This window comes from Myxocyprinus asiaticus, chromosome 2 (assembly GCF_019703515.2).
Source record: "Myxocyprinus asiaticus isolate MX2 ecotype Aquarium Trade chromosome 2, UBuf_Myxa_2, whole genome shotgun sequence".
In the NCBI taxonomy this organism is placed as follows: domain Eukaryota; kingdom Metazoa; phylum Chordata; class Actinopteri; order Cypriniformes; family Catostomidae; genus Myxocyprinus; species Myxocyprinus asiaticus.
In genome coordinates, this window is record NC_059345.1 from 56,672,048 (window position 1) to 56,699,656 (window position 27,609).

At 36.6% G+C, this 27,609-nt stretch overlaps 2 protein-coding genes across 8 annotated transcripts in view; one reads left to right on the plus strand and one right to left on the minus strand.

The window, feature by feature from the left end:
- LOC127416509 (1-phosphatidylinositol 4,5-bisphosphate phosphodiesterase beta-3-like) overlaps positions 1-16,061 on the plus strand; it is an 85,682-nt gene extending 69,621 nt beyond the window's left edge. The window contains exons 22-34 of one of the 2 annotated variants that reach the window (XM_051655931.1): positions 572-671; positions 774-878; positions 2,761-2,855; positions 4,173-4,305; positions 4,488-4,523; positions 4,647-4,756; positions 5,856-5,965; positions 7,801-7,960; positions 8,044-8,120; positions 8,203-8,283; positions 9,084-9,141; positions 10,426-10,512; positions 12,478-16,061. In XM_051655931.1, coding sequence (XP_051511891.1) covers positions 572-671; positions 774-878; positions 2,761-2,855; positions 4,173-4,305; positions 4,488-4,523; positions 4,647-4,756; positions 5,856-5,965; positions 7,801-7,960; positions 8,044-8,120; positions 8,203-8,283; positions 9,084-9,141; positions 10,426-10,512; positions 12,478-12,771 — 1,446 coding nt within the window. In that variant the 3' untranslated portion in view covers positions 12,772-16,061. Of the gene's footprint in view, positions 1-571; positions 672-773; positions 879-2,760; positions 2,856-4,172; positions 4,306-4,487; positions 4,524-4,646; positions 4,757-5,855; positions 5,966-7,800; positions 7,961-8,043; positions 8,121-8,202; positions 8,293-9,083; positions 9,142-10,425; positions 10,513-12,477 lie in introns of both variants that reach the window. The other variant, XM_051655920.1, reaches the window with a different exon arrangement.
- Positions 16,062-25,366: 9,305 nt separating this feature from the next.
- The window catches only part of slc8a4b (solute carrier family 8 member 4b), a 100,738-nt gene continuing 98,495 nt past the window's right edge, over positions 25,367-27,609 (minus strand). For 5 of the 6 annotated variants that reach the window (XM_051648605.1, XM_051648613.1, XM_051648630.1 and 2 more), the window contains exon 9: positions 25,367-27,005. In XM_051648605.1, coding sequence (XP_051504565.1) covers positions 26,626-27,005 — 380 coding nt within the window. In that variant the 3' untranslated portion in view covers positions 25,367-26,625. The remainder of the gene's footprint in view (positions 27,006-27,609) is intronic. The other variant, XR_007892411.1, reaches the window with a different exon arrangement.

The following is a 27,609-nucleotide window of genomic DNA, read 5'->3' on the forward strand; positions in this document are numbered from 1 at the left end:
ATTCACATATTGAAGTTTTTATTTTTTTTTTCTTCATCCTCACCCTCCATTTTATAACCCAAACCATAATGTCTTTCTTCAGTGGAACATAAAAAGAGAACTTGACACAGAATGTTCACACTGCTCTTTTTCATCCAGTGTAAGTGAATAGATACGGGTGTTGGCGAGTTGACAAAAAAGCACCTTATAAGTGGACAAGGCTATATTCCAAGTCTTCTAAAACCATGGGATAGCTTTGTGTGAGGAAAACGCCGAAATCTTTTGAACTGTTATTCACTGAAAATGTATGGTCTTCCACCATAGCTCTCAGATTTCAGTGCTGTTGGCATGCATTAGAATATAACTTATCCAAATGGGTCGCGATAGGCAATTAGGAAATGTTTTTTTTCTGGTTTTAAGCGTAAATCTATAAAAAAAAATAAAAAAAATAAATGAGGTTTTTGCCTTCTGCCTGACTATTTGCCAAAGGGGTGGAAAAATAACTAAAGACTCCAGAGTTTTGTTGTGCTAATGCATTGTCATCTACACATTGTCATGAAAGAAATGGAGTATTCTGTTAATTACTCCCTAGGTGGTGTTGCCTACCCTGGCATCTCTGAGAGTAGCCGTCTATGAGGAAAACGGGAAGTTTATTGGACATCGCATCTTGCCTGTATCGGCATTGCGCCCAGGTTTGTGCCAATACGTCATGAAGATCTAACAAGACAATTCTTCTTGCTAGTCTCATACTGCACTAGAGATCTATTGGCTCACATTGTACTGGTGTATTTCAGGGTACCACTACATCAGTCTGAAGAATGAGCTGAATCAGCCGCTCATGCTGTCCTCCCTGCTCGTGTACACAGAGGCGCAGGACTACATCCCCAATGAGCACCAAGGTAGGAGAGTGATATATGGGACTACACAAGCTATGATTACCAAGGAGAAACAAGTTGTTCAGTTTCTACCCTAATTCATATGAAATAATTACTAAAAACAGGAGGTTCAGTAGAGAGATGCTGAACCTGTAGGCCACATACACATTGCAAAGTTCGAGTGACAAGACACATTTATTTGCAGGAGTTAAGCCCCTAAATTATTGTTCGGTGTGTGTATGAAATATAACACTCGTGAATCCGAAATGGTTGTTTTGGGCTGTTTTTGATATCTTTTAGGCCACGTCCACACTATCACATTTTTGTTTGAAAACGCATTAATTTAGCTGAGTTTTGGCCTATTGTCCACACCAAGACCAGTGAAAATGTAGCTTTTCGAAAAACTTCTTAAGTGGATAAATATGAAAACGCCATCTTCGCATTGTAGTGTGGACAGGGAAAATGGAGATATTTGAAAACGATGACATATTTGTTGTCTTGTGATGCAGTCGTGATCCATTCAACCCAAAACAATCAAGATGACGGCTCATGTTGTAGCGGCATTGTTGTGCCTGCTATCCACTTTAGCTGTTAAAGATAAATGTTACTTTGTACAACTTTCACATTGCATTCCTTCAAAGGTGACAGGAGGTTTACTTGGAATTGCTGTCTGGTGGCGGAACACGAGAACAGTTCCATTTTACACTGTATATGGAAATAACAAGGGCCATGCTTCATTCTTTTTTTTTTCTCACATGCACAGTTAGGGAATTTAAGCATTTCAGACATTTCAGTGTGGGCGAGCAACTTTTGGAAAACGTTTGAAAATGGAAGTGTGGACGGAGAGTGTTTTAAAACGAAAATGCCATTTTCAATTTGATCCGGATTAATGTGGATGTAGTTTTAGCCGTTAACAGTAGCACCTTGTTTTGTTTTGGTTTCATTTTTTGATAGACTATATAGACTCTCCCATTTACATGTTTGGTTTACTGTCCAAAAGAGAGCGACGTCACAGCGTTATGTTGTCAGTTGTTAACTAGTCATTCAGTTTGATTCTTTAACCTGTACATTCTACATGTATTTAATAAAAATTTGGCTGCCATTACCGTATTTTTTATTTATTTATTTATTTATTTATTTATTTATTTATTTATTTTGCAGTGTGGCAATAGAGAAATCTTTTTAGTAGTATTTAGTCATTTAGCAGACATTTTTAAACTGTATAGAAACTTCACAATACACAATCCCCCTGGAGCAACTTGGGGTAAAGTGTCTTGATCAAATGCACAATGGTGATGGCTTATGGGTCACCCACACTGCAAAAAAATAGTTTTCTTACTATTTTCTTTCATAGTATTTTTGTCTTGTTTTCCAGTAAAAATATCTAAACATTCTTAAAACAAGATGAATTTACTTAAAAAGCAACATGACATATATTTTGCCTTGTTTTCAGAGAAATCGAACAAAATGTAGTAACATTTATGCTTATAACAAAAAAGGTTTATAGCAATGGGGTAAGAAAAAAAACTTGATTCAAAGGGAAAACAAGTCAATTTTTCTTACCTCGTTTGCAAATATTTTTTTCCTTTTTTTTGTTCTTCTTGTTTTAAGCATGAAACCCCCTTCATTTTGTTCGATTTCTCTAAAAACAAGATTTAATATCTTATGTCATTCTGTTTCTTAAGTAACTTTGTCTTGTTTTAAGGATGTTTCGATATTTTTACCCGAAAATAAAACAAAAACACTAAGACATTGATTTTGTGCATTGCAGTGAGAGATTGAAACCGACAACCTTTCGGTTACCATTCCAGATCTTTACCACACCATTTTAGAGCCATCCTTTGGGGCAGAGTCTTATTTAGATGTTGTCCTTTCTCTTACTTTTGTATGTCTTATATGTGTGTAGAGTACGCTGAGGCTCTGACAAACCCCATCAAACATCTCTCTCTGCTGGCCCAGAGAGAAAGGCAACTTTTAGCACTTATGGAGGACCCCACAGAGGTCAGTCCCATGTGTTTTTGTGTGTGTGTGTGACTATATTAGTTAGGTTCCATTTAGCAAATCTAATGCAATTAAACAATATAATAGTTGCATTATATAGTCCAAACAGATAGTCCTGCCCTCAACTCACGCATTGGTTGAGTCAGTGTTGTAAAGCTGGACGGACCACTCAAAACAAGCGCCACAGAGACACAGTCTTTACAATTTTTTCAAAATTAACATACGAATGGCTTACTTATAGTTGTCGCTGGGATAGGAGAAAGTATTGTAACACTGAAAAAGTTACACTCTTCAGCTTTAATGCTGTAATTTCATGCAGGTTAACGTAAGTGTAATAAACCGCAATAAAGCAATATCACACGAGCAAGAGTTCTGTATATCCATCAACACGGCTGTTGACACGAGGCCACAGGTAATCATAGCCGTGCTGATAGATGTACAATGCATCACGATTACGAGTGTGAGATTGCATTTATACAACAGTTCAACAAACAAATAAATAAATAAGTAGGGAAAAACTAAGGACTGTCCCAAAAAAATGTGTGTGGAACTACATTCTTTCACCATGGATTCGGGATCTGCCGTTGCTAGATCGAAAGATGCGGCCAATCCTCCATTACTAATTCAAAAACCACATCTTCACTAATAACAACAGCTTGGACTGTTTCAAAAATGTTATTGGAGAAACAAAGACGTGTGTGTGTTTATGAGAGAAAGAGAAAGCGACTGGGGGTGAGATTACCTGCATCGGTTGCAGTGATGAACAGTAATGTTGAAGCTGTTAGTTTAACTCTATTTCTCAGCTATAGTGTAGTAGTAATCAGAGCGATCATGGAGTCAATTCTGGATGACTTCAAAGAAACTTGTGCACTGACTGTCAACAGAGTTTGTCAACATCAACTCAACTGCTCATAGCACACAACTGTCTTTTGTTGCCACCTGCTGGCTCAAGGCTTTAATGTCACAATGATGAATGAAAATTCATCCCTGAAAAAAAGATCTATCTACTCATACACAGCTGCACTGCTCTTACACGTTAGTTTGGAATGCCACAAACACAAGCAGAGTGATACAAACAATAAAGCAGCCAGGTGCTGATGGTCTATCAGCACTCTTGGAATGCTTCTCGTCCAATTGATTTCGAGGACCGGAACTGACTGTTGTATAATAACAAATAACAATAGAATTGAAAAAGTAGCCTTGAATTATCACTCAGAAATAAGTCCCATTACAGAAGAAAACAGGGTCGAGGATGCTATTTCATAATGACTTTAAAGCCAATGTTTGATTAAATGACTACATGTGTGTGTATCGCAGGGTGGCCCTTCAAAACAAGAGGAAGGAGACAAGTTTGACTCGAGCTGCGTGACCTCTGTTGACCCCATTTTTCCTATGCCTTCTTCAACACTCCCTCCTGTAGTCAATGAGGTCATGAGCACACCTGCATCAGGTTTGGTCAAACCTCTGCACAGATATCTCAAAGATCTTTCCTGCTGTTTATGTGCTGTCACCCTGTCTGTCTTTCTCTGTTCTTCTCTCTCTCATTTTCCAATCTTGTCAGTTCTTCATTGATGTCTGTTCATGAATATGCATGTTCTGTCTATCAAGTGACCTGTATGTAATATATTTTAGGGCCTAAAGAAGATCTAGTCAACAATATTCTTAAAGGTAAGACCCGCTAACCATCATCTAACCATCGCACCCTCATCTTTGTCCGTCATGCTGCCCCAACATGGAGAGCTGAGAGATGATGTAGGTCATAAAAAAACTGTGTGTTTGTGTGTTTTGCAGTCATTGAACCTCAGTCTATTGAAGAGCTCAAGCAGCACAATTCCTACCTGAAGCTGTTAAGGAAGCAATGCAAGGAACTCAAGGAGCTGCGAAAGAAACACATCAAAAAGGTCAAATATACTACATAGTGCAACAAAAATGAAACCAGAATGCTGTTTTTTTTCATAGAGTAAATTTTTTTATGTAACGAAAGTTCATAGTGACCACAGGCAGTCAAGCTCCAAATGGACAAAAAAAAGCACAATGAGAGCACCATGAAAGTACTCTATGCAACTTGTGCCCTTTATAAGACTTCTGAAGCCATGCGATAGCTTTATGTGATGAACAGACTGAAATGTAAAGGAATAGTTCACCTAAAAATGAAAATTCTCTCATCATTTACTCACCTTCATGCCATCCCAGATGTGTATGACTTTCTTTCTTCTGCAGAACACAAATGAAGATTTGTAGAAGAAAATCTCAGCTCTGTAGGTCCATACAATGCAAGTGAATGTGACCAAAAACTCATAAAGGCAGCATAAAAGTAATCCATAAGCGATTTTATCGGTTTTGGGTGAGAACAGACCAAAATATAACTAATTTTTCACTGTACATCTTGCCATTGCAGTCTCTAGGCACGATCATGATTTCAAGCTCGATTACACTTCCTTGTGCTTGACGCATGCATAGAGCTCTAGATGGTGCTAGGAAGTGTAATCTAGCTAGAAATCATGATTGCCAAGGAGACTAAAGATGTCAATATTTCTAGTGAAAAAGGAGTTCTCACCAAAAGCCGATTGGATCGCTTCAGAAGTCATGGATTAAACCATTGGAGTTTGTGGATTACTTTTATGCTGCTTTACTCAAACAGACTTTGTGGTGCGTCTTGCACTGTTTTTGAGCATCCTGCAATGAGCGTTATGTTTTTAAGATGGTGTTACAAACAGCCGTATAGCAGTTTTGGAATGCAGGAATGCCTCTTATATAGAAATGTGTCTGATCAGAGTCAGGTGAACCCAAAACTAGCCTAATATACAGGGCTTCCCTATGACAGATTAGTCAACTAGCCAGACAAGCATCCCTCCTCCAACTAGTCTATTTTGAACATCCTTACTATGCGATTTGAAAAACATGAGAATAAAGACAGAATTTACATTTTTGGGTGAACTATTCCTTTAATTATGTGTTATCAGTGGTTGAGTTATTTGTGTGTGGATATGTGTGTTTCAGGTGTGGGCTCTCAGTAAAGATCAGAAGACTCGCTGTAATCAGCTGAACTCGGAGCTACAGAGAAGACGGATTCAGCTGGAGAAACGGTTGCGCCCCAGTCTGAAGAAAAGGTGAGCAAATTTAGAGCCAATGGACCTTTTGACCTTAATTAACATTGGCCAGGTTTATATTGTGCCAACCATTTGTTTTAATGTAATTAAAATTCAGAGAACTGTTAGAGTGAGGGCAGAGGTCAGGAACTTAGAAAAGTAAAGCAGCCAAATTTAGGTGAATGTTCAGTTCTCATGAGGATTTTTGAGATATTAAAAGAAAAGGACAGAGTCAGACCCTCCAAGTGTCAGCTTGGGTCAGAAACCTTAGACATGCCAATGGTTGCACGCAGACCAACAGAGAGGAATATTTTAAATTTATAATTTTATTTAGTTGCAAAATCTCCATGAAAACCACGTCTTGCAGTAATCCTTTGTAGTAATCACGTAACCTGTCTTATTTAGTTATACACTGATCAGCCACAACATTAAAACCACCTGCCTAATATTATGTAGGTCCCCCTCGTGCTGCCAAAACAGCGCCAACCCGCATCTCAGAATAGCATTCTGAGATGATATTCTTCACACCACAATTGTACGGAGCAGTTATCTGAGTTATCGTAGACTTTGTCAGTATGAACCAGTCTGGCTGTTCTCTGTTGACCTCTCTCATCAACAAGGCATTTCCATCCGCAGAACTGCTGCTCACAGGATGTTTTTTGTTTGTTTGTTTTTGGCATCATTCTGAGTAAATTCTAGAGGCTGTTGTGCGTGAAAATCCCAGGAGATCAGCAGTTACAGAAATACTCAAACCAGCCCATCTATAGTTAATCGCGATTAATCGCATATTTTTAAAGTGCTTCAATTTTACACTATATATACTTCTTTTCCTGTCAAAATGCATTTATTTCCATCTCAGGAATGAAAACAAAACAATATGTAACAATATAATGATTTGTTAACATTTTCCAAAGAAAGCCTTCCACAGTATAAAGATAGAAATGCACTAAAATAGCACAAATTCAAGTAACATTAAACGTTTCCCAAAGTCTAAGTGGGAGTTTGACTAATTGAAAGAACTAGTCTCCCTATAGGTTGCATATTCATTGCGATGCGCATAAAATCTCTTAAACTCAAATCCTCCACATTATTAATTTACCGTTAGACTGTAGCTATCCACTTTGTTACAGCAATCGTGAAACTGTGTTCATGATTCGTGTTGGAGTGGCAACACCAGCGTCAAGCGCCACTTTGAATTCACCATAGAAAAAGGGCTAGAAGACAAAAACTTCTCATTCTGCATTTTGGTGATAGTTAAAACTTGCCGTGCTTCTGTGGTAATTTAAAATGCTACTGAAAATTAGTCACATCTGGGCTTGTTTTGTACATCAAATAGCGTTAGAGGTCCTTTCTCCATTATTTTATCACTGACAGGGAAGCGCTGTTGTGTGTGTGTGTCAGTGTGATAACTCTGGGCAGACTCATTACAAAGGTTCTGCCCTTAAACCAGTGTATAGTCTGGTTTATGCTGTATTAATGGTAAATGCGTTAATCGTGATTAAGAAAATGAATGCGTTCAACTTTTTTAATTAATTGCATACGATAACGCGTTTATTCTGACAGATCTAGTTTAAACTAATTTGACATTTGTATGTCACTTCATTATCTTTTGCTGCCTCTTGGCCAGGTCTCATGCAAAAGGGTTTTTAACCTTAATGGGTTTTAACTAGGTTAAATAAAGGTTACTACCTAACGAACTTACTAACTAACATATGGCACAATGATTGCCAAGACAAATTAAAAATGGCACTTTGTGTAAAATATTGTAGATTGATGATCACTTTACATAATTTCCATGGTATTTTTTATTTTTTTATTTTTATTTTTGGGGGTGTTTGCTGTTTGTGTGTGTGCAGTGGATCTGAAGAGCATGCACTGAGGGAACTTAACGAGCTGGATCAGGAACTTCAGAAACAGACGGAGAAGTTCAGACAGGAGCAGATGCAGGAGCTTCTCGATCTCCGACAAGCACAACATCGGACAGAGACGGAGACTAAACACTGTCACCTTAAAGAGGTAATACACACACAACACTAGCCCAAAGACACAACAATCAATAAACATTGTTTATTCTTAGTCACTCTGTGCTTCTGTCTCAGGCCAATCAGAAGCTGAAGGAAATCGCCCAAGAATGCCAAGCAACCCAGATCAAGAAACTCAAGGAAGTGTGTGAAAAGTAAGAAATGATTGCTTTGTGTGTGTTTGTTTCTGTTTTGTGTGCTTGGATACATGCTGAAATGCCACATTTCTACTTGCAGGGAGAAGAAAGAGTTGCAGAAGATTCTGGAGAGGAAGAGGCTGAACAGCATCATTGAGGCCAAGAAAGCAGAAAAAGAAAAGTCAGAGGCGTCAGTAATGCTTTAGTCCCTCTAAAAACATCCTCAAATACCTCTAATGTGTCTGTACTGGCATTCAAGTTTGTAGTTTAATCTGCGTGGTATGTTGATAGGAAGAAATCATTGCATGCTGGAATTGAAATCGAGGAACAATCTCAATTCAAATAATCTGGTATCATTTTTCTACAATTATCCAGATTTCTAACTACTACAGAGATAAGAACCATCAGGTTTGCTTCCCTACAGTGCTATGATGATAATTTAAAGCACCTTAAAGTGAACTCATTTCAGGCACATTCCCTTTAGCAATCTGGGGTTAAGTGCCTTGCTCAAAAGTGGAATGGTTTTAGGATATCGCAATACATCTCTATTTCATATTTTAACCCTCTATGTGATCAAACCTGCCTGATACCAGTTCTGTTACCAGTGCAGATTCTTATCCACATGGCTACCACTACACCATCATCCGTTCAGGAGAAGAGTGCAGCCTGTTAATATCATGGTGTAAAGGCCAAGATAGGTTTTTATACGAAAATGCAAATGAGCAGATTGGATGAATGAGCATTGTTCTGTTTAAAACCTTTTGAGACCAGCCTTGAGTTTAGACTAGAGATGATCCGTTTCTCTTCATCATGCTATTAAAATTGTGTCAAGTGAAACAGAAGGGTAGAGACCGATAAATGAGACTATTAATGAATTTGGTACTCAGGCTGATCATGCCTTGAATGTCTGAAGAGTTCAGTCAGCACCTCAGCTCACCCTGACAGTAACGTACCAGGAAAGTAACCTTTTGTTTCTTTCAGGGAGCTGAATGATATCAATAAAAAGCATATCTATGAGTCGGTCAGCTTAATCCGTCAGGTGAGTAGATTTGAAAACTGTTTAAAAAAAAAAATTACGAATTATTTCGTATTTATTTGGATTTCTGCCTGAATAGCTTTTATTATATGAGCTGCTCTGTCCCACAACAGTAAATAAAGTGAATAAAGGCTTTGCACCTTGTCCTAACCAAACATGGCACGAAAAGTAGCATCAGTAGATTTTTCTTTGCTCATTGAAATCGCATTCGCACTGCTCAAAGCTACAAAATATTTGGATTAGAATATATTTGGGGGCGAATTCACTAAACGGTTGTGCCACTTTGGTGCGTGGTGATTTAGAGCAAAAAGCTTCATCTTATTCAATAACCACTTGCAATCTAGTTTAAACAGGCTCAGTCAGCACTGAAATTGTACTGCGTCTTGAGTATTTAAATTAAGTTATTGTCATTCCTTTCCGTGCAAACATGCCTAATTTCTATGTAAATTAGGCTTATTATAGATTGCGCTTCAATTACAGAAGCGTCCTGGCACAATTTACATTTACCTTCTATATTACTGTCTACTATCATATACTACTGGGATTTTATGTTTTTCAGATCTTTACATAAGCATTTCTCAATTTCACCATTCATTTGAATATGCAAATAAGCAAATTTATTATCAAATTTATTAACTTCACTACAGTAAAAACCTAGTTAAAACATGAAGAAAATATGAGAATTTTGCCCTCTAGCTGTGTTGATCTTCCCTGTTTATTTGTGTGTGTGTGTGTGTGTGTGTGTGTGTGTGTGTGTGTGTGTGTGTGTGTGTGTGTGTGTGTGTGTGTGTGCGCGTGTGGGTGGGTTTGGGTGGTTTACGAGGACTTTTTTTTAAGGTTACAAACTGGTCATTACAAGGGTATTATGCTATTAATGTGGTTTATGAAGACATTTCTAGTGTCCCCATAATTCAAGTCGCTTAAAAAAACATACTAAACTATGTTTTTTTTTTGTGTGAAAATGTTAAAATGCAGAACATTTTTTGTGAGGGTTACGGGATAGAATCTATAGTTCGTACAGTATAAAAATCATTATGTCTTTGGAGAGTCCTCATAAGGATAGCCGCACCAACGTGTGTGTGTGTGTTAGATTTCACTGTTGACGGGGCTACCCATCACATCGCGAACAAAAAGAGAAACAGTCAGATTATCACTTGCCCCCTAAATCTGCCACATCTGGTTAGGACTTGGTGTTGCATTTCCATATTTTTATCATACGAACTCTGTAGACAATCAAGGTCATTTTTTCTTGTAAACTCCATTGAGTCATTCTTTCTCTTTGTGTAGCTGGAAGTGTCTCAGGGGAAACGTCAAGAGAAGTTGAAAGCCCTTCACAAGGACATTCTTCAGAAAATGGAGGAGGAAGATCCTCTGGTCAGTCATGCACTCATCTATTCATTCTTCAGTCCTCAAATGCTAGGTCCTGTTCACTTCACTAAACCTCTTTTCTTTCACTAAGTGTTTCCTCATACTTGGAGGCAAATTAATAATGTTCAGTCATGACAACTCTCAGAAAGATTTAGCTTGTTAATGTGGGTATGACATAGTGATAGGTTATTGGGTATCTTTAACTACTATGTACTAACATTTTAGTTTTTGTTCATGTTAATTTTCACAAGATTCACATTTGCTGCTACGGAGGTTGAGGTACGGGAAGGTTAAAGAGTAGGGGTTAGGGCTGTCAATTGGGCAGAGAAACTAAATTCAAATTTTAACCTTCAATATTTTCAAAATTCGTATTAAATGTAAATTTTCAAGTCAAGCTGATTTTTAAATTGACGTGGTTTCCACAAGAGGGCACATTGACTGCATAAACCATACAACACAGTGATATATTATTGCATAGAACAGTCCTGGCTGTTAAAAAAGAGCATTCCGTTTTCAACTAATGTGCATAAAATAAATAAATAAAAAGTTTTGTCGGTCCTTATTCTTAAACGTTAAGTCAAAAGTAAAATGAGGGGGGAAACGCTTCAATAAACAGTTCACATGGTGTTACATTTGCACTGATGCCACAGTATACTACCCCAGACTCAAGCTTCATAATAACAGTGAAATACCATATTGTTTTTTATTCATTACAGTTGTATGTAGGGTACCAATATTCACAGATAGCAGTGGTATTCGGCTGAACTCGTGGTGAAGTGGCTCAGAATATAAGCCCAGGCCAGGGGCTGTTCAAACAGACTGGAACCGAACGCGAGGATCTCGAGACACACATTTCCAAGTTGAACTACTTTCCTGACAAAGCATTTAAACAACTCATTGTTTAATCTGAGAAACGCATATAAGAGAGCAAGATGCAACGGCCAAAGACCTCCACCAACTTAAGGGGCTGTTCATACCGAATGCACGCTTTTGCAACCATCCATTTGTTTTTCTATGTTAACGTGCACTAGATGAACATCTTTGATCGCTTTGTTTTTGTTTATTCAGCTTCTCGTTTAAGAGCGCTGTTTTTTAGATGCTGTGTCTAATTAAACAGAACTTTAAAAAGCATCTTGAGACTGCTTTCTGTTAAACTGTATTTGTTGCGCTGTGTCTGTCATTTTTTAGCGCAAGAATGCGATCCATCTGAAGTCATCGTCAGTGCTTGGCACACTTCCAAAATTTGAATGCACAGTTTTAGTATTCGAATGTGCATTTCTTTCTTAAATTCACCGAATAGTCACATTTTTAATTTTAATTTGGCAGCCCTAGTAGGGGTAGGGTTAGGTTAGGTTTAGGATTAGGTTTTTAAGGTTACACTCTTTAAGGTTAACAAGTGTAATTACAGATGTATGTAAATGCAGGTACTTGTGTAAGTACAAAGCAACAACATGTATGTAACATGAATGACATTCTGCGGCACAATTAGACATAAATACAATCCCCATGTAACAGATCTAGACAGGTGAAGCTGGGGAGGAGGAGGGTTTCAGGGAAATCTTGCAGCACGCTGCAGTGAAACCAGAAAATGTATTCAACAACATGACAAAGATTCTGAAATTTGATGATCCCATGACTTTTGCCAGTAATCAACCACCCTGAACACCCTCGTAATATGCTAAAAATGACTCCTAACGATTTGGCAATTACATAGTATAGAAATATAGAATTTCATAACAAGCATTTTTATGCAATACATAACTGCCAAACTGTCAAATTGTTATGTGGCACATTATATTGAATTCAGTGTTTCTGTGAATCTGTTCTCTTCAGTTTTCCATCATGAGCACTCCTTCATTTCTAAGATTGGATAGGGTTTTTTTTTTTTTTTTTTTTTTTCACATTAAGTTACAGCTACCACTGCTGAATCATTCATTCTGAATGGTGCTTTGATTCACTGTCTCCCTGCAGAATCAGGCCCGCCTGACACGTGAATGTGATGCAGAGCTGAAGCGCCTACCAGATGAGATCTTTCAGTACCTACAAGGGGAGCTAGAGAGCAAAAGCTCCCTGAAAGACACCCTCATGGCTCAGGCCAATCACGACAGCTCTGGCTCCGGCCCACCTTCCAACTGCAGCACACCCCCTTACTCCTCCCCCAATCACAGCTGGAGCAACATCGGCAATATCAGTGCCTCATTGCTGGACTCCCCCGCCACAAACACTCATGTCAAGTCAGAGACGGACACTACAGGAGTGTACTAGTGATACTACAGTTTTTTGTTTTGTTTTTCTTATCAGTGTCTTCAATCCATTTCTGTCCTCAGTTGATTCTAAGTATAGATATAGTTTACTAAGACTAAGGATTTTTTTTTTTTTTTTTTTTTTTTTTTTAAATCCTGCATACACTTTCCCACTTTGCCTGATTTCAGATCTTTATACTTTCTTTTTAACCAAAGTCCTTTTTTAATCCTTAATTACAATGGATTTTTGTCTTGATGCTAATGCCTGTATGTAAGACACCTGTGGAAAGGGTTGGGTGGGGTAAACCTTTTATTAAGTTCTATATTTCTGTTGTATAGTGTGTACTGTGCAGCTTTACGTGTAGTACTGCGAATTGTCTTGAAGGTGGCAGTAGCGAATGGGTGAATTCTGAGGCTGTGATGCTAGGGCTTGGCTAATGCTGAATCTGAATGGTACGTGTTTACATAAAATTGCACAGATGGACTATTGCTTAGCCAATCCACAGTAACATGATTTCAACATTAAACAAATTTCTTTTAATGCATCTACATTGCAACCAAAACACTTTTCTGAAGAGAGTGAATCGATTATCTTGTTTTGAGCATGTTGTGTATAAATGTTTAAGTGCCTCACGTCGTCTTTTACTTTTACTCCCTCTACCAGATTATGCTTTCTAAAATCCTATAATCCTACTCTCTCTACTCTACCTCCCCCATATCTGTCTCTGTTTAGGTTGGTTTAATGTAATCTAATCCTGACTCTGAAATTCAGTGTTATTGGCAGTGATCCCACATGTCTCACACTCTCAAATTGATTGATATCCAGGAAACTTTCCAGACACTTTTTGTTATTATTTCTTGTTCCACCCCATTTTTTAAACAAACCCCTTTGAATCCACTCATCCGGGTTCGAGTGGCGTTCTACTTCAGATACTATTACAGAGATGCTACACGCACTAGTACTATTTGTGACTGAGATACTACAAACCCCCTCTGGCTTTATCAAGTCAGGTCTATTCAGAGTCATAACATGTTGTCTAATATACATTTTTAATGTGAGATTGAAGCAAGACTTTCCCAGTTTAGCTCCGTTCACTGCAATCCAGGGCTTTTTTTAGTCCATTAGAATGGATGACAGTTGGATTTGGCTTTCTCTTACTGTAATCTGGTCTGCTGTCTCTCTGCAGTTCCTGTTTGCTTTAATACATTCGATTCCATCGCATTTTCATTCATCTCTTGTGAGCCTCCCATGTCCCTTCTCACCTTTTCCCCCACCTCTCTCTCTTAAAGAGGTAGATCACCAAAAACTCAGCCTCATGTTGTTCTAAACCTGTATGATTTTCTAAGGAGATGGTAGGTAGTATATTAGGCAGTGACAGCCTCAGTCACTATTCACTTTCATAGCATCTTCTTTTGTGTTTCACAGAAAAAAGAAAGTTATATGGATTTGGAACAACATGAGGCTGAATAAATGACATTTCATTGCATTTTTTTGGGTGAACTATCCCTTTAACACAGGGCTCTCTCAGGACATCGTGGCTCAAAACGAAAAGCAGTACTTTGACAAACATATGTTTAATACGGCGCTCGCTCTGCCAGCTGTACTCTATGCCCTGCTATCCTGGTCTTGGGTGCATCAGTTGCACTATAAAGCCAGTGAATGAGAGTTTGCTTGGTGTTTTATGACCTTTATCGAAGCACTTACAGCACTTACGACTATCAGCAAAGACATTTGCTGAGTAACAGGCCTCATAATTGGCCTCTTTGACAAATATGCAACATAGACGTGACATTTACTCTCTTGGATTGGATGAAAGTAGAAAGGATTTTCCTAGATGTGTAATTTACACAATTTTTTAAGTGTGTGAGCGAGTGTGTGAGCGAGTGAGTGATTGTGTGAGTGAGTGATCATACCCTTGGCTGTGTGAATGGATACTGCACAGTATAGTTTAGAAGGCCAGAAGGGCACAAGCAAAAGGGCTGTTTTGAGATGGGAAACACAATATTTCACTATAAGGAGATAAGAGTGTTGAGGGATTGTGTTTGAGTGTGAATGTACATAATTCAGCACATAGTCTTTATAGTGTGTTTGCATGTTAAGTCAATAGCGTTATATACCCATATGAACAGGAATAAATGGTACGTGCATGTAAGTATATCCTCTCCAAATTTCATTTACTGTTGTACATAAGGGCCAAGATCATTCTACCAGGAAATATTCATGTGTATTTCATTGTAAACGCATAACAGTTCTTATGGATCATCATATAATTCATTCCTCTTTAGCGTCTACTACTGACTAGAGAAGAAGTGGAGGGTGCAGTCTGTCTTTGTGTGTCAGTTTAGGGAGGGGCACTTTCTTAAACGTTCACTATCTAGTGTCCCTACAACAAGCACACTCTACCATGATACCAGTCAGTTAGTCTGTCTTCTGCTGTCCGTCATATTATTTGTTGGTTAAATGAGGTGTAGGTGTCTTTATAGGGAAACACCCCAAAACTTTATGGCCTGTTGTTTTATTTTATTTTAGACATTTTATTTTAAAATCAAACACTGCGTAGCATGATTTTCCAATATCACTTTTGTATTCTAAATAGCAAGTTGAAAGAAGGATGTTATTTTTATTTTTATTTTTATTTTTTTGGTTAAAATGTAAAAGTGATGGTTTTGACTTTGACGTGACAAAATTGCAAAACTTTACTATTTTAAAAAAAACTATTTCTAATAATTATTTCCTTGAAAACCACTTTTTTGTGTGTGTCTCGAAATGGGACAAAATTCAGGTTGTTGCTCTGAATTTGCTCTGAAAACAAAGAAATGAAAATCCTGTCCTTTAAATTCAGGTCTGCATGGTTGGTAACGTTTGGAGTTTTCCAAAGCAGACGTTTGCATGCCAATTCCAGTCTATAATCAGATATCCTCAGGGGAGATCAGAGCTGTGTCTTTTGACTCGTTTATCCTAACTATGTAATATTGGTGTTTATAACAAAACCTGTGAGGACTGCAGTCAGACTTTAAGGGAAATTACATGCTTACCCAAGGGCTAACTTCCGCTCTGCCTCAGTTACAGCTTTAACCAAGTACATATTTCATAGTTTCAGGAGTTTATAGTTTATTGCATTCTCTCTCTCACACACTCTTTGCATCTGACTCTTTATCACCTTCCTACTGTAACACTTGTTAACACTGTATGTAGATAAAGTACTGGTCTGCCTTGTTAAAGGGAAAATTATTACTCTGGATGTAATTTTTATTGCCTCAATAAATAATATAACTGTACATTCAATAAATAAGGAACGTTGTCAAAAATGCCTTATTTGTTCTTCTGTTTTTTCAGTTCTCCTTTCATAAATTTGAAGATTGCAAAATAGTTTTGCACATTCTCTAAAGGATGGATTACGTGACTATATGAGGGTAATCTTTGAGACATGTTCATCTTCAAATCTACATCTTCTAGATCATTCAGAAACACTTCCTTTTGGAAGTGTTATAAATTAGACAATTGCAAACTGCATTTATATAAAACAAATACTCATGATTTGATATCCTAAAAAATTATCAGACGAGGTGTCCCAGATGATTAGGTCACAATTCTTGTGTTATAATAATATGTAAGTTTACTGCTCCAGGAACAGGACAGATGTCTCCTTCCTATATTAGAATCTAATGGCACATTCTCTGCATCTCCTATAGTAAACCCAAATATCAGGTTGTTTGCTAGGCCCTTAATATTTACCCTTCAGTGGCCTGTCAGTAAAGGTATTTGTGTTTAAGATAAAGGTTATGTCTGGCTAGAATTAGCATTTAGAATTTATGCTAGACATCATTTGCATAGATAAATAATATCTATATGGACTGAATTATCCAGATCTTAAAAGCAAAAAAGCCCCCAAAAACTTTTTTTTTTGCTTGATAGATACTTCAGCTGTATGTATTTTGTTATTTGTTTGTATTGTACCCCAAGGTTTTGATGCATGGAGCATCATAATTGTTCATATTAACATTCAGCATTGCTTTAACAGTGGTTACTTTACAAGAAACAAGTATGTTTTTACAGTGGCAAGAAAAAGTATGTGAACCCTTTGGAATTACCTGCATTTATGTATAAATTTGACTTGAAATCTGGTTTGATCTTCATCAGTTACAATAATTAATAAACACTATCTGTTTTATCTAATAACACAAATAATTATATTGTTCTTGTACATACTGAATTCACCATTCAAAAAGTACGTGAACCCCTAGGCTAATGACCTCAACAAAAGCTAATTAGAGTCAGGTGTTGGCAAACTTGGTATCCAATTAATGAAACGAGATTGGCGGTGTGGGTTAGAGCCACTTTGACTTATAAAAAGCACTCAGACATTTTGAGTTTGCTATTCACAAGAAGCATCTGCTGACGTGGAGCATGCCTCGCAAAAAAGAGATGACAGAAGACCTACGATCAAGAATTTTTACTTTGCATAAAGCTGGAAAGGGTTACAAAGTTATCTCGAAGAGCGTAGATAGTCATCTCTCCACAGTTAGACAATCTGTCTATAAACGGAGACAATTTAGTATTGTGACCACTCTCACTAGAAGTGGCCGTCCAGCCAAGATGACTCAAAAGGCACACTGCAGAATGCTCAGTGAGGTAAAAAAAAAAAAAAAAAAGATCTCTACAGTGACAGCTAAAGACTTGAAGGAATCATTAGAACTGGTTAACATCTCTGTTCATTAGCCTACTATTGAGGTGTTGTGTCCATTGACACCAACAAATGTTTAATGGGATGTGTTCAATAAAGACATGAAAGATTATGTTTGTTTGTGTGTTGTTAGCTTAAGCACATTGTGTATATCTATGCTTGTGACTTTGATAAAGTTGAGATCACATTTATGACCAATTAATGCAGAAAACCAGCTAATTCCAAAGTGTTCACATACTTGCCACTGTATATGGACTGAATTATCCAGATATTAAAAACAAAGCCCCTGTATACAGAAAAACTTTTTGTTTTTGTTTTGTTAGATACTTCAGCTATATGTATTTTGTTGTTGTTTGTGTGTATTGTTCCTCAAAGCATTGCATGCATGGAGGTTCATAATTTTAATATTAACATTCAGCATTGCTTTAACAGTGATTACTTTACAAAAAACAAGTATCTATTTGTATAGTGTTCCTGTGAAGGGCTAGTTAATACCTTCTCAGCTGTCTTCTAATATTTACTTTTGAAAGGCAACTGTGAAACATGATTTTCAGAATAACCATTGTGCTATTTCTGATAAAGTTGCTGCAGCTTGAAACAGAGTGTGGAATGGAAGAGAGGATTTGTCTCTCTTCTAGAGCTACAGTTCAAAAACATAAATAAGACTGCAGGCTTATGAAAGAACCTCAGTACTGAATGTAGTTCCTAAGACCCTTCAACAACTTCCAAACGCACAACATAATCCTCTCCCAGTCTGCTTTCTTCAATGCATTTATTTTCTTGAAGACAGTAATGCAACATTTTTAATAATAATAATAATAAAATACTTACTATTGATATACACCATAAATTGCTTTTCAATGGGTTGTTTTAGACATGTTGACAGCATTGCAGAAATGCTGGTTTGAGCTTCATATCTAACTTGTAGCTTAGCATGGGTCAAAAAATCTTGATGTAGCTGAAAAAGTAAATCCTCAACTATCTTATTAAAGGGGCTATACATTTATTTGGATACATGTTAGTTAATATTATGAAGATCCTGCTATTTTTCATGGGGTTATTACTAAGAAATAATAGATTAATATGCCAATAAATAGACATTTAACATAAAAATAAAAAAAAGACAGTTTTCCAATAGGACAAAGTCAATCTTTAATTACCACTAGTTGACATAGTGATGCAATTATCCAGTTCACTCCGTATCTGGGGCAAATAAACTTGAGTCCATGCATTCATGTTCTTTTCCAGGCTTTCAATGGTCTTACCATCCAGTCTTTAATTACATTTCCAAGTAATTTCCCATTCACTTTTCGTTTCTGACCATTAATTCTTTCTCTTTCTTATCTCCTTCCTTTGTATTTTGAGCACAAAGCTTGTCTCCTCCTTTCTGTCTTGTTCCCCAGTGAGCGTCTGCTTACGCCTCTTTCTTTCTGCTCTTGTTTTGTCATTTTTTTTTCCAGTGGATTGGGCCATGAGAGAGAGATGGAAGAGAAGACTCGGCGCCTGATTGTCATGCCTGACATCCGTCAAGTCAGTGTGCAGAGAAATAAATAAACATAACACATCTCATTTCTCTTGCTCATAGTACCTCATACATTCTGCTTTTTCTAGCTCCTGTATTATACCATTACACAACACACAATGATGAGTAGTAGTTTTATCATTTGTTATAAATCTTAATGCACCATGGTAAAGAGTCTAAAGAGTGTGAAGGTGTAGACTTATACATAACATCCCCATAGTCAAGCACTGGCAGAAAAGTGACAGAGACAAGCATCTTTTTTGCTTCAAATGAAAAACAAGACATTTCTAAAAGACAATGATTCATCAGGTATGATACCAAGATATGATACAAACTCAATAATATCACCCTGCAATGTTCGGAGAGGTGCAAGATTAATTTCTTAGAATTAGCTTTCAAAACAAATTTCAGACTATAAAGCCTATGTTGAACAGTGACTGTAACTGACACAATACCCATTCACTTTAATTGTATGGACATGAGCTGAAATGTGCTTATAAAAATCTTCTTTTCGGTTCTGCTGAGGAAGGAAAGTCATACACATCTGGGGGATGGCTTAAAGGTGAGTAAATCATGAGATAATTATCATTTTTGGGTGAACTAATCCTTTAAGACAAATATTTTTGTAATACACATTTTATGTGCCTAAGACTTTCGCACAGTACAGCACTGTACATCTGAACTTTTTCCACACACATAAAAATTGTCAGCTCAATATAGAAGACAAACCAAGTCATCAAATATGTAGTGTTTTATTAATGATAATAAAAAGATTAAAACATATTTCAGGACATTTTCTAAAATGATATTTTAGCAAGGGAAAGATCACATCAAAGAGAGACATAAACAGAAATTAAAACTGGAGGAGTTTATCTAAAAGTTGCCATATAATAGAATATGAAAAGCACTTGGTGATTCACTCATCATGAAGTACAAAGACAATTAACAATGAAACCATCAATCCATTAATTAAGGAACAATCCAAACACACACACACACGCATGTACACATTCAAGAAGTATTAGTTTTACTATTGCATAATTTAATTCTCTAAAACACAGGGTCAGATAACAGAATGGGTTTGCTGGGCACATCAGAGAGAAGCATTGTTTCTTGGGTCAAAGGCTTGCCTGCACAACTATAGGAGATTTTTGATGTTTCAGTATATGTACAGTGGCCCCAAAAAGTATTTGGACACTTAATTAAGCCACACTTAAAAATATTTGAATGTCATTGAATTAAATAACAAAATACCAAACCTAGAGGCATAATTTTTAAAGGGGCCATGACATTACTAAAATTTCCCTTGATTTGTTTTATATTTAAGAGGTCATTTTTCTATAAGAACATACTGTAAGTTTCAGAACTCAAAACTTCCTCCACACTGCAATAAGAGCATTTGTTGAAACCAAGTCCTTTCAATGCAAGTAAATGGTGGCCGGAACTTTGAAGGTCCAAAAAGCACATAAAGGTAGGATAAAAGTAATTCAGTGGTTAACTACATGTCTTCAGAAGTGATATGATAGGTGTGGGTGAGATACAGATCAATATTTAAGTCTTTTTTTTACTATAAATCTCCACTTTTATTTTCACATTCTTCATTTGTTTTTAGCGATTCACAGTCTTCATGCATATCCCCACATACTGGGCAGGAAGGAGAACTTATAGTAAAAAAGGACTTAAATATTGATCTGTTTCTCACACACACCTATCATCATTTCTGAAGATATGGATTTAACCACTGGAGTTGCATGGATTACTTTTATGCTGCCTTTATGTGCTTTTTGTACCTTCAAAGTTTTGGTCCACATTCACTTGAGGACCTACAGAGCTGAGATAGTCTTCTAAAAATATTTGTTTGTGTTCAGGAGAAGAAAGAAAGTCATACACATCTAGGGTGTCATGAGGGTGAGTAAATGATGAGAGAACATTTATTTTACCTTTAAAGATAGATTGCACACTTTTTGAGAATATATATATATATATATATTCTCAAAAAGTGTGTGTATATATATATATATATATATATATAAACATTTGTTAGACAAGACAGTAAAAAAAAAGTATTCGGACATTATATGGTCAAACTTTGTGGAATATGTCCATAGTTACACCTGTTGTTACTCTGTTGTGCACCTGTGTGAACCTTGGTGGACTTCATACATAAGCTAAAATTCACATTTGCATCAGGTTAATTGCAAAAATGACTTGTAGTTATTAGAAAAGGTCAAGCATAATTTCTTTGCAGATGCCACTTGGTTCGATATTTTGTTTTCTAATGCAGTGACATTCATACATTTTTAAGTGTGGCTTAAGTGTCCAAATACTTTTTGGGCCCACTATACATATCAGTAGCCTATTGCTCTTAGTATTGGTTAGACAAAAACTCACACAATAGGAAAAAGACCAGTACACACAGCACAAATACACACAGCTTTTGTCTCTCTTTCTCCTTGAAAAATGCTATAAACCACATACAAATAACCTTGACTTGCTATTTCACCTATAAAATATGTGTAAATGATTGTGTATATAGGTACTCCAGTCATAGTGAAAGTGTTTACATTCCAAAGCTCTTTCTTGCTGTCTCTCTCTCTCTCTCTCTCTCTCTGGCCAGGATGCTTAATCCAATTACGCTAGCTGTTTTTCAGTGCGACATTCTGGGATTGCACTTCAGTTCATTGAGCTTCAAGAGCAGTCAGGCACAGAGAGCAAAGCAGTGACCCTATAAACCGATTATGTGCACACTCACTGTCTCACACAAATATTCTATTGTATGACAGTATGATCTGGAATACATTACTGATGATATGTAGGTCTTGACTCATGACATCATGGGCTAGTATAATTGCTCAGTTTCGTATTTGAATTACGTATATGTCATAACTGATATCAATATGATTCTTATCTTTATTGTAACCAATTTACAAAAGAGTCTGCATTGGGTAGTTATTCTTTATTCACTGTACAAGCAAAACCTCCATCCAACTTAGGTTAGTATAAGAGGTTAAATAGGTATAATATGGATGTGCTGTTTCAAGCCTTAAATAGACTTGTATGTGGGGGTTTAACACACATACAGCAACACCCACACACACACATGTACCCGTCATCCGGCCCAGACAAGACAAAGACTCTCTGGGCGGGTTGCCTAGCAACAAGATAATACTAAAAATACTCTGTGTTCACATTTTCTCACTCCACACACTTTACTAGAATGGATAGAGAAGCTACTTCTGAGAGCCACACAGCTTCTAAATCTGTCTCATTCATTCTTTTCCAGTGTCCTCCATCCAGGGCCGTAGCAATTAATTCTGGGCCCCCTGACTATATATTGCCCTGAGCCCCTTACCTATTAAAATAATACAGTTTTGAATTTGTCATGGGCCCCCCTGGACATTTGGGTCCCTAGAATCGTTACCACCTTTCACCTCACTTGCTACAGCCTTGCCTCCATCATTCAGTGTGGCAGAGCCGATGACTCCCACCCTCTCCCTCCATTGCTGTGCATCTTTGCTTGACTTACATACTGTACGTCATAACAACCAATCTGATCAATAGAAATACTAGAAATTGTTTATACTATTTGTTTTTCCCTGCTAAAAAAAAACTAACTAACCGTACATGAACAAGGCTGGTTTAGCTGGTAAACAGATTAAATAACCAATTAAAAGAATCTTATTGACCAGTACAAGATAGGTTTTGGGTACTTTCATGCTGGTTTTGGCTTTTTATCCATCATGACTATACTAACCAAGCATTGGCCATCTAAAACCAGTTCAGTCCAAAAGTCTGTTGGAAAATTGCCAATAGGCTTTAGTTACGTCACAGCAATGATGATTTGTTACAGTTGCAGGTGGTATAAAGGGGAGGGACATTCACACTCTAGAAAATTTGTGTAATGCAAGATGAGTCATCAATATTTTGGTCAGAGAGACTGTAAATTTTAAATGTGTATAACTGCTGAAAATTATTTTAGGAATACACTATCAAATAGATGGCTCCAAAGCAAGGCTGTAGACACGCACTTAAAGGAGTATTCCGCATTCAATACAAGTTAAGCTAAATCAACAGCATTTGTGGCATAATGTTGATTACCACAAAAATTTAATTTGACTTGCCCCTTATTTAAAAAAGAAAAAAAAAGAAAAGAAAAAATCTGTGTTCCGGTAAGGCACTTACAATGGAAGTGAATGGAGCCAATACGTAAACGTTACAATACTCACTCAAAAGTATAGTCACAAAATGTAATGCCCTGTTAATTACACCATATGAATTGCAAAAGTCTCATTACACTGTATTCAGCACAAATTGTGCTGCAATAATATGTGAGCAACATGTATGCACACATTTGTAATTTTGAGAAAATCTCATTTAAACTTGGTTAGTAACATTTTAGGGCCATAAAACACATACTAAACATTTTTCACAAGACTTTTGATTGCTGGATTTTGTAGGCCAGAGTCTTTATTACAACATGTTGTGAAAACATGATTTTAGTGTGATAAAATCACGTACTACCCTAAAATGACTGTAAAAAAAAAAAAAAAAAAAACAACAACAAAAATGATTTAAACAACTTTACAGCTCAAATAACACACAAGTGTTAACAGAAGAATTAACAAAAGTGCTTTTATAAAATGATAAGCTTCACATTTCTGCCTTTTAACCCTCCAAAAATTGGCCCCATTAACTTCCACTGTAAGTAGGGTTGCCACCCATCCCGTAAAATATGGGATCATCCCATATTTAAAGATAAAATTATGCATCCCATATTGAATCAATACGGGATGCGATTTGTCCCGTATTTAAGCTGGTCAGATGGCGTCACGGTGAAATCGTTCCAGATCGGCAATTTAACATTGAATTTGAAAATTTACTTACAGTGGGTAAGGGACTGTCTGAAAAGTCCACACATTATGCTATAATGTGTTAATACTGTGGAGGGTGTGGTAAGGGACCGTCTGAAAAGTCCACAAATGTGGTAAAACTGTGAAGCGTTTTCTATATAAATGTTCAATAAGATCAAACAATGTATGAATACAATCATAAAGACAAGTACAGGTGAAGTAAAAAAAATAAACAAATAAAATAAATAAAAATTATAAAACAAATACAAAACATATGTATAAACCATCCAAAATGGATACATAAAAAAGATAAAGAAGACAAATAAACATTTTTTTTTTAATAAATATATTTTTAACATATAAATGATGTATTTTTTTTATAAGTCATGGTCAGGAAAGTCCTTTTAGCATATAAGAAAGGATATACAATTTTTATTAATAACACATATTAACTCAACGCATTTATTGTTAAAACTGTGGAGGATGTGTTTGGGGTCCGTGATCCCCCGCCCATTTAAGTGTCCCTTATTTTAAAACTACAAAAGTGGCAACCCTAACTGTAAGGGCCTCACTTTAACCTTGATTTTAGCTTTTTTTTTTTTTTTTTAAAGAAAAGGATGGACAAGTCGAAATTATATTTTGTGGTAATCAACATTATGCCACAAATGCTGTCGATTGATTTTAACTTGTATTGAACCCGGAATATTCCTTTAAGAATATAAGGGATGCAATATGGTTCACAGTCAGTATCAGGAATTTAAGTTATTCCTCAACACTATTGCTAAAAGGCCTGAATTTAAATAATGCCATAGCAAAAGTCAAATCCTGTTACCCAACTACTGTAGTATTTCCTATGTAACACTAATTTGTCCTTTCATGTAAAAAAGTGTGACTTGTCATAGCACAAAACAAATACTGATACAAACAGCACTACAACACACAGATTTGTTATGTAAAAAGAACATCAGTTAAGCTGTTTATTCTTGGTTGAGTAGTCAAACACACACACACACACACACACACATCACATTTAAAATGTACGTTTGAAATAGTGATATTGAGCAACTTCACTGTTGTCATTGTTATTTTCCAATTGTTCTTCTGTCTTCTATGAATTCCAGTCCTTTTTTCAAACTTTTTTTTTTTAGCTTTTAAATGATTAGTTATGAATTCAACATGCTTTTCAGACCATCTGTCAGATTCAGATTTAGTCCTGAAACATGCTTTTCTTTTTCCACAAACAATAATGAATCCATCCTGTTTCTATAGTCCGCTCTTAATGATATAGTCTGTTTGGTCATTCTGTTTAGTTAAATATCCTTTTAAATATTAGCATTATATGTACATGAGAGCAATACTGACATGTAACATTTAAAAAAAAGTCCAAAAAAAGTCCAAAAAAAGTAAAACCCTTCATTCAGTAACCAAAGTCTCGGATTGGCTCAAACAGGAGAATGAAAAGACGAGAGTCATTGGTTACTGGTCTGGATAGATTTAAGACACTACTGAAAGACGGGTACGAGTGTAAGGCAAGGGGACAAGAACTGACAAGTAAAACACTGCATTCAAACTAATTTAATGAGATGAACACAAATATGAAAATTCTGTCATCATCAGTTACTCTCCCTCATGTTGTTCCAAACTCGAATGACTTTTTTTCTTGAGTGGAACACATAAGGAGGAATTTAAATCATTATTAAAGTTCATGAGTGAAGTAGCGAACTTTTTAATGAATCGGTTGATCCAGTTAACAAAACTGGTCTGAATGATTCATTCACAAATCGTGACTAACTCTCAAGTTAAAGGAATATTCCGGGTTCAATACAAGATCAAATCAATCGACAGCATTTGTGGCATAATGCTGATTACCTCCTTTTCTTAAAAAAACAAAAACAAAAACAAACGAGGCACTAACAATGGAAGTGAATGGGGCCCATTTTTGGAGGGTTTAAAGGCAGAAATGTGAAGCTTATAATTTTATAAAAGCACTTTCATTAATTCTTCTGTTAAAACATGTATTTTTTCAACTGTAAAGGTATTCAGATTGTTGTTTTTACATTTGTTTTAGGGTTTTATCACACTAAAATAATGTTAGCATGCATATTGTTTATGTCTTGTGGCTATAATTTTGAAATAGTGTGTATTTTAACTTTTATGGATTGATCCCATTCACTTCCATTGTAAGTGCCTCACTGGAACCCAGATTTTTACTTTTTTTAAAGGAGGAACGAGTTGAAATTTTTTTGTGGTGATCAACATTATGCCACAAATGCTGTTGATTGAGCTTAACTTGTACTGAACCCGGAATATTCCTTTAAGAGCTCACTGGAGGGGAACATTATCAGTGAATAACTACTTAAATTTCACTCTGTTCCTCACACAAAGCTATCATATGACTTCATATGACTTTGAATATGGTGCACAAATCGGATGGAGCACTTTAATGATACTTTCTATGGTACTTTTTACCATTTTATTTTTGAAGCTTGAAAGCTCCAGTCATTGCAATTTTGCTAAAAAGAGGGACAAGCACATTGTTCATAATTTCTCCTTTTGTGTTCCACGCAAGAAAGAAAGTCATACAAGTGCTAAATATCAAGAGGGTGAGTAAATAATGACAGAATTTTAATTTTTGGGTGAACAATTCCTTTATGAAAATGGAAAATTACAAAATCGAACTTACGTATCTGACTTATTAAAAAGGTAACAGGATAAATATCTAATAAATACACATAAAAAAATAACTCCTTCACTGCCCACTTTCGTATTCCTCTAAGCCGAGATAATATGATACCTTACTATTTATTCTGTTCTGTTTCTCAGAATCCTGTAATGTGGCAGTATGCTTCCAGTGAGGCCAGCAGGATGTAGATCAGCCATAGGGAAATAAAGAGTATGGATGTCAATATTTTGCAAGTCCGTGGACCGCCGAGTTCTCCTCCTGCGGCTGAGGGGCGCCGGCGAAACAAGAGCACACTGACACACACCACAGCCAAGGCAGTGAATAGTGTGACAGAGAAGGCCAGAGAGCCAGGCTCAACGCGGAATGATTTGCCCTTAGTGCGCCAGTATATGGCAGCTATGGTCCACGCCACACCAATGCCCAGGAAAACATTAACGGCATTGCTGCCCGTCACATTGCCAATAGAGGCGTCAGCATATTGATCTTGGATGGCAGCAACCTTACTGGCAAAAGTGTCTGTGAAAATGAAAAAGAGAAAGTAGAAAGATGGGAGAGAAAAGACATATGGTTTTAATAAAACCATTTACCTAATACAATTTTGATTTAAATAATAACCTACATTCATGAAAGTCATGATCTGCAAGATCAAGGATTATGGCACAAACCAGAGAGTGACAGACAGACAGACAGACAGATATATAGATAGGTAGATAGACAGATAGATAGATAGATAGATAGATAGATAGATAGATAGATTAAAAAGAAAGAAAGAAAGAAAAAGAAAGACATTGTAAACAGATTTAGAGGAGGTCATGAAAAGGGAAAAGGGCAAGCAAAAGACAAATGCAATAAAGGAACTGAGAGAAAAAGAGGAAGCGGAAGAGAAAGGAAGAAGAGAGAACAAATAGGACAGGGTGCAGGTGAGTGCACTGGAGAGAAAGGAAGACAAAACATGAGTTACAAACAGACAAACACTGATACACCAGGTGTATGGCCTGAAGATGAAATAATCTCCTTCTGCTCTAATAAATACCAACCAATTTCATTCCCCTGGTCAGTAACGATGAAAAGTTTAAAAGTGCATGCTGAGTGACATGGGTATAGTGGTATGACATATAGA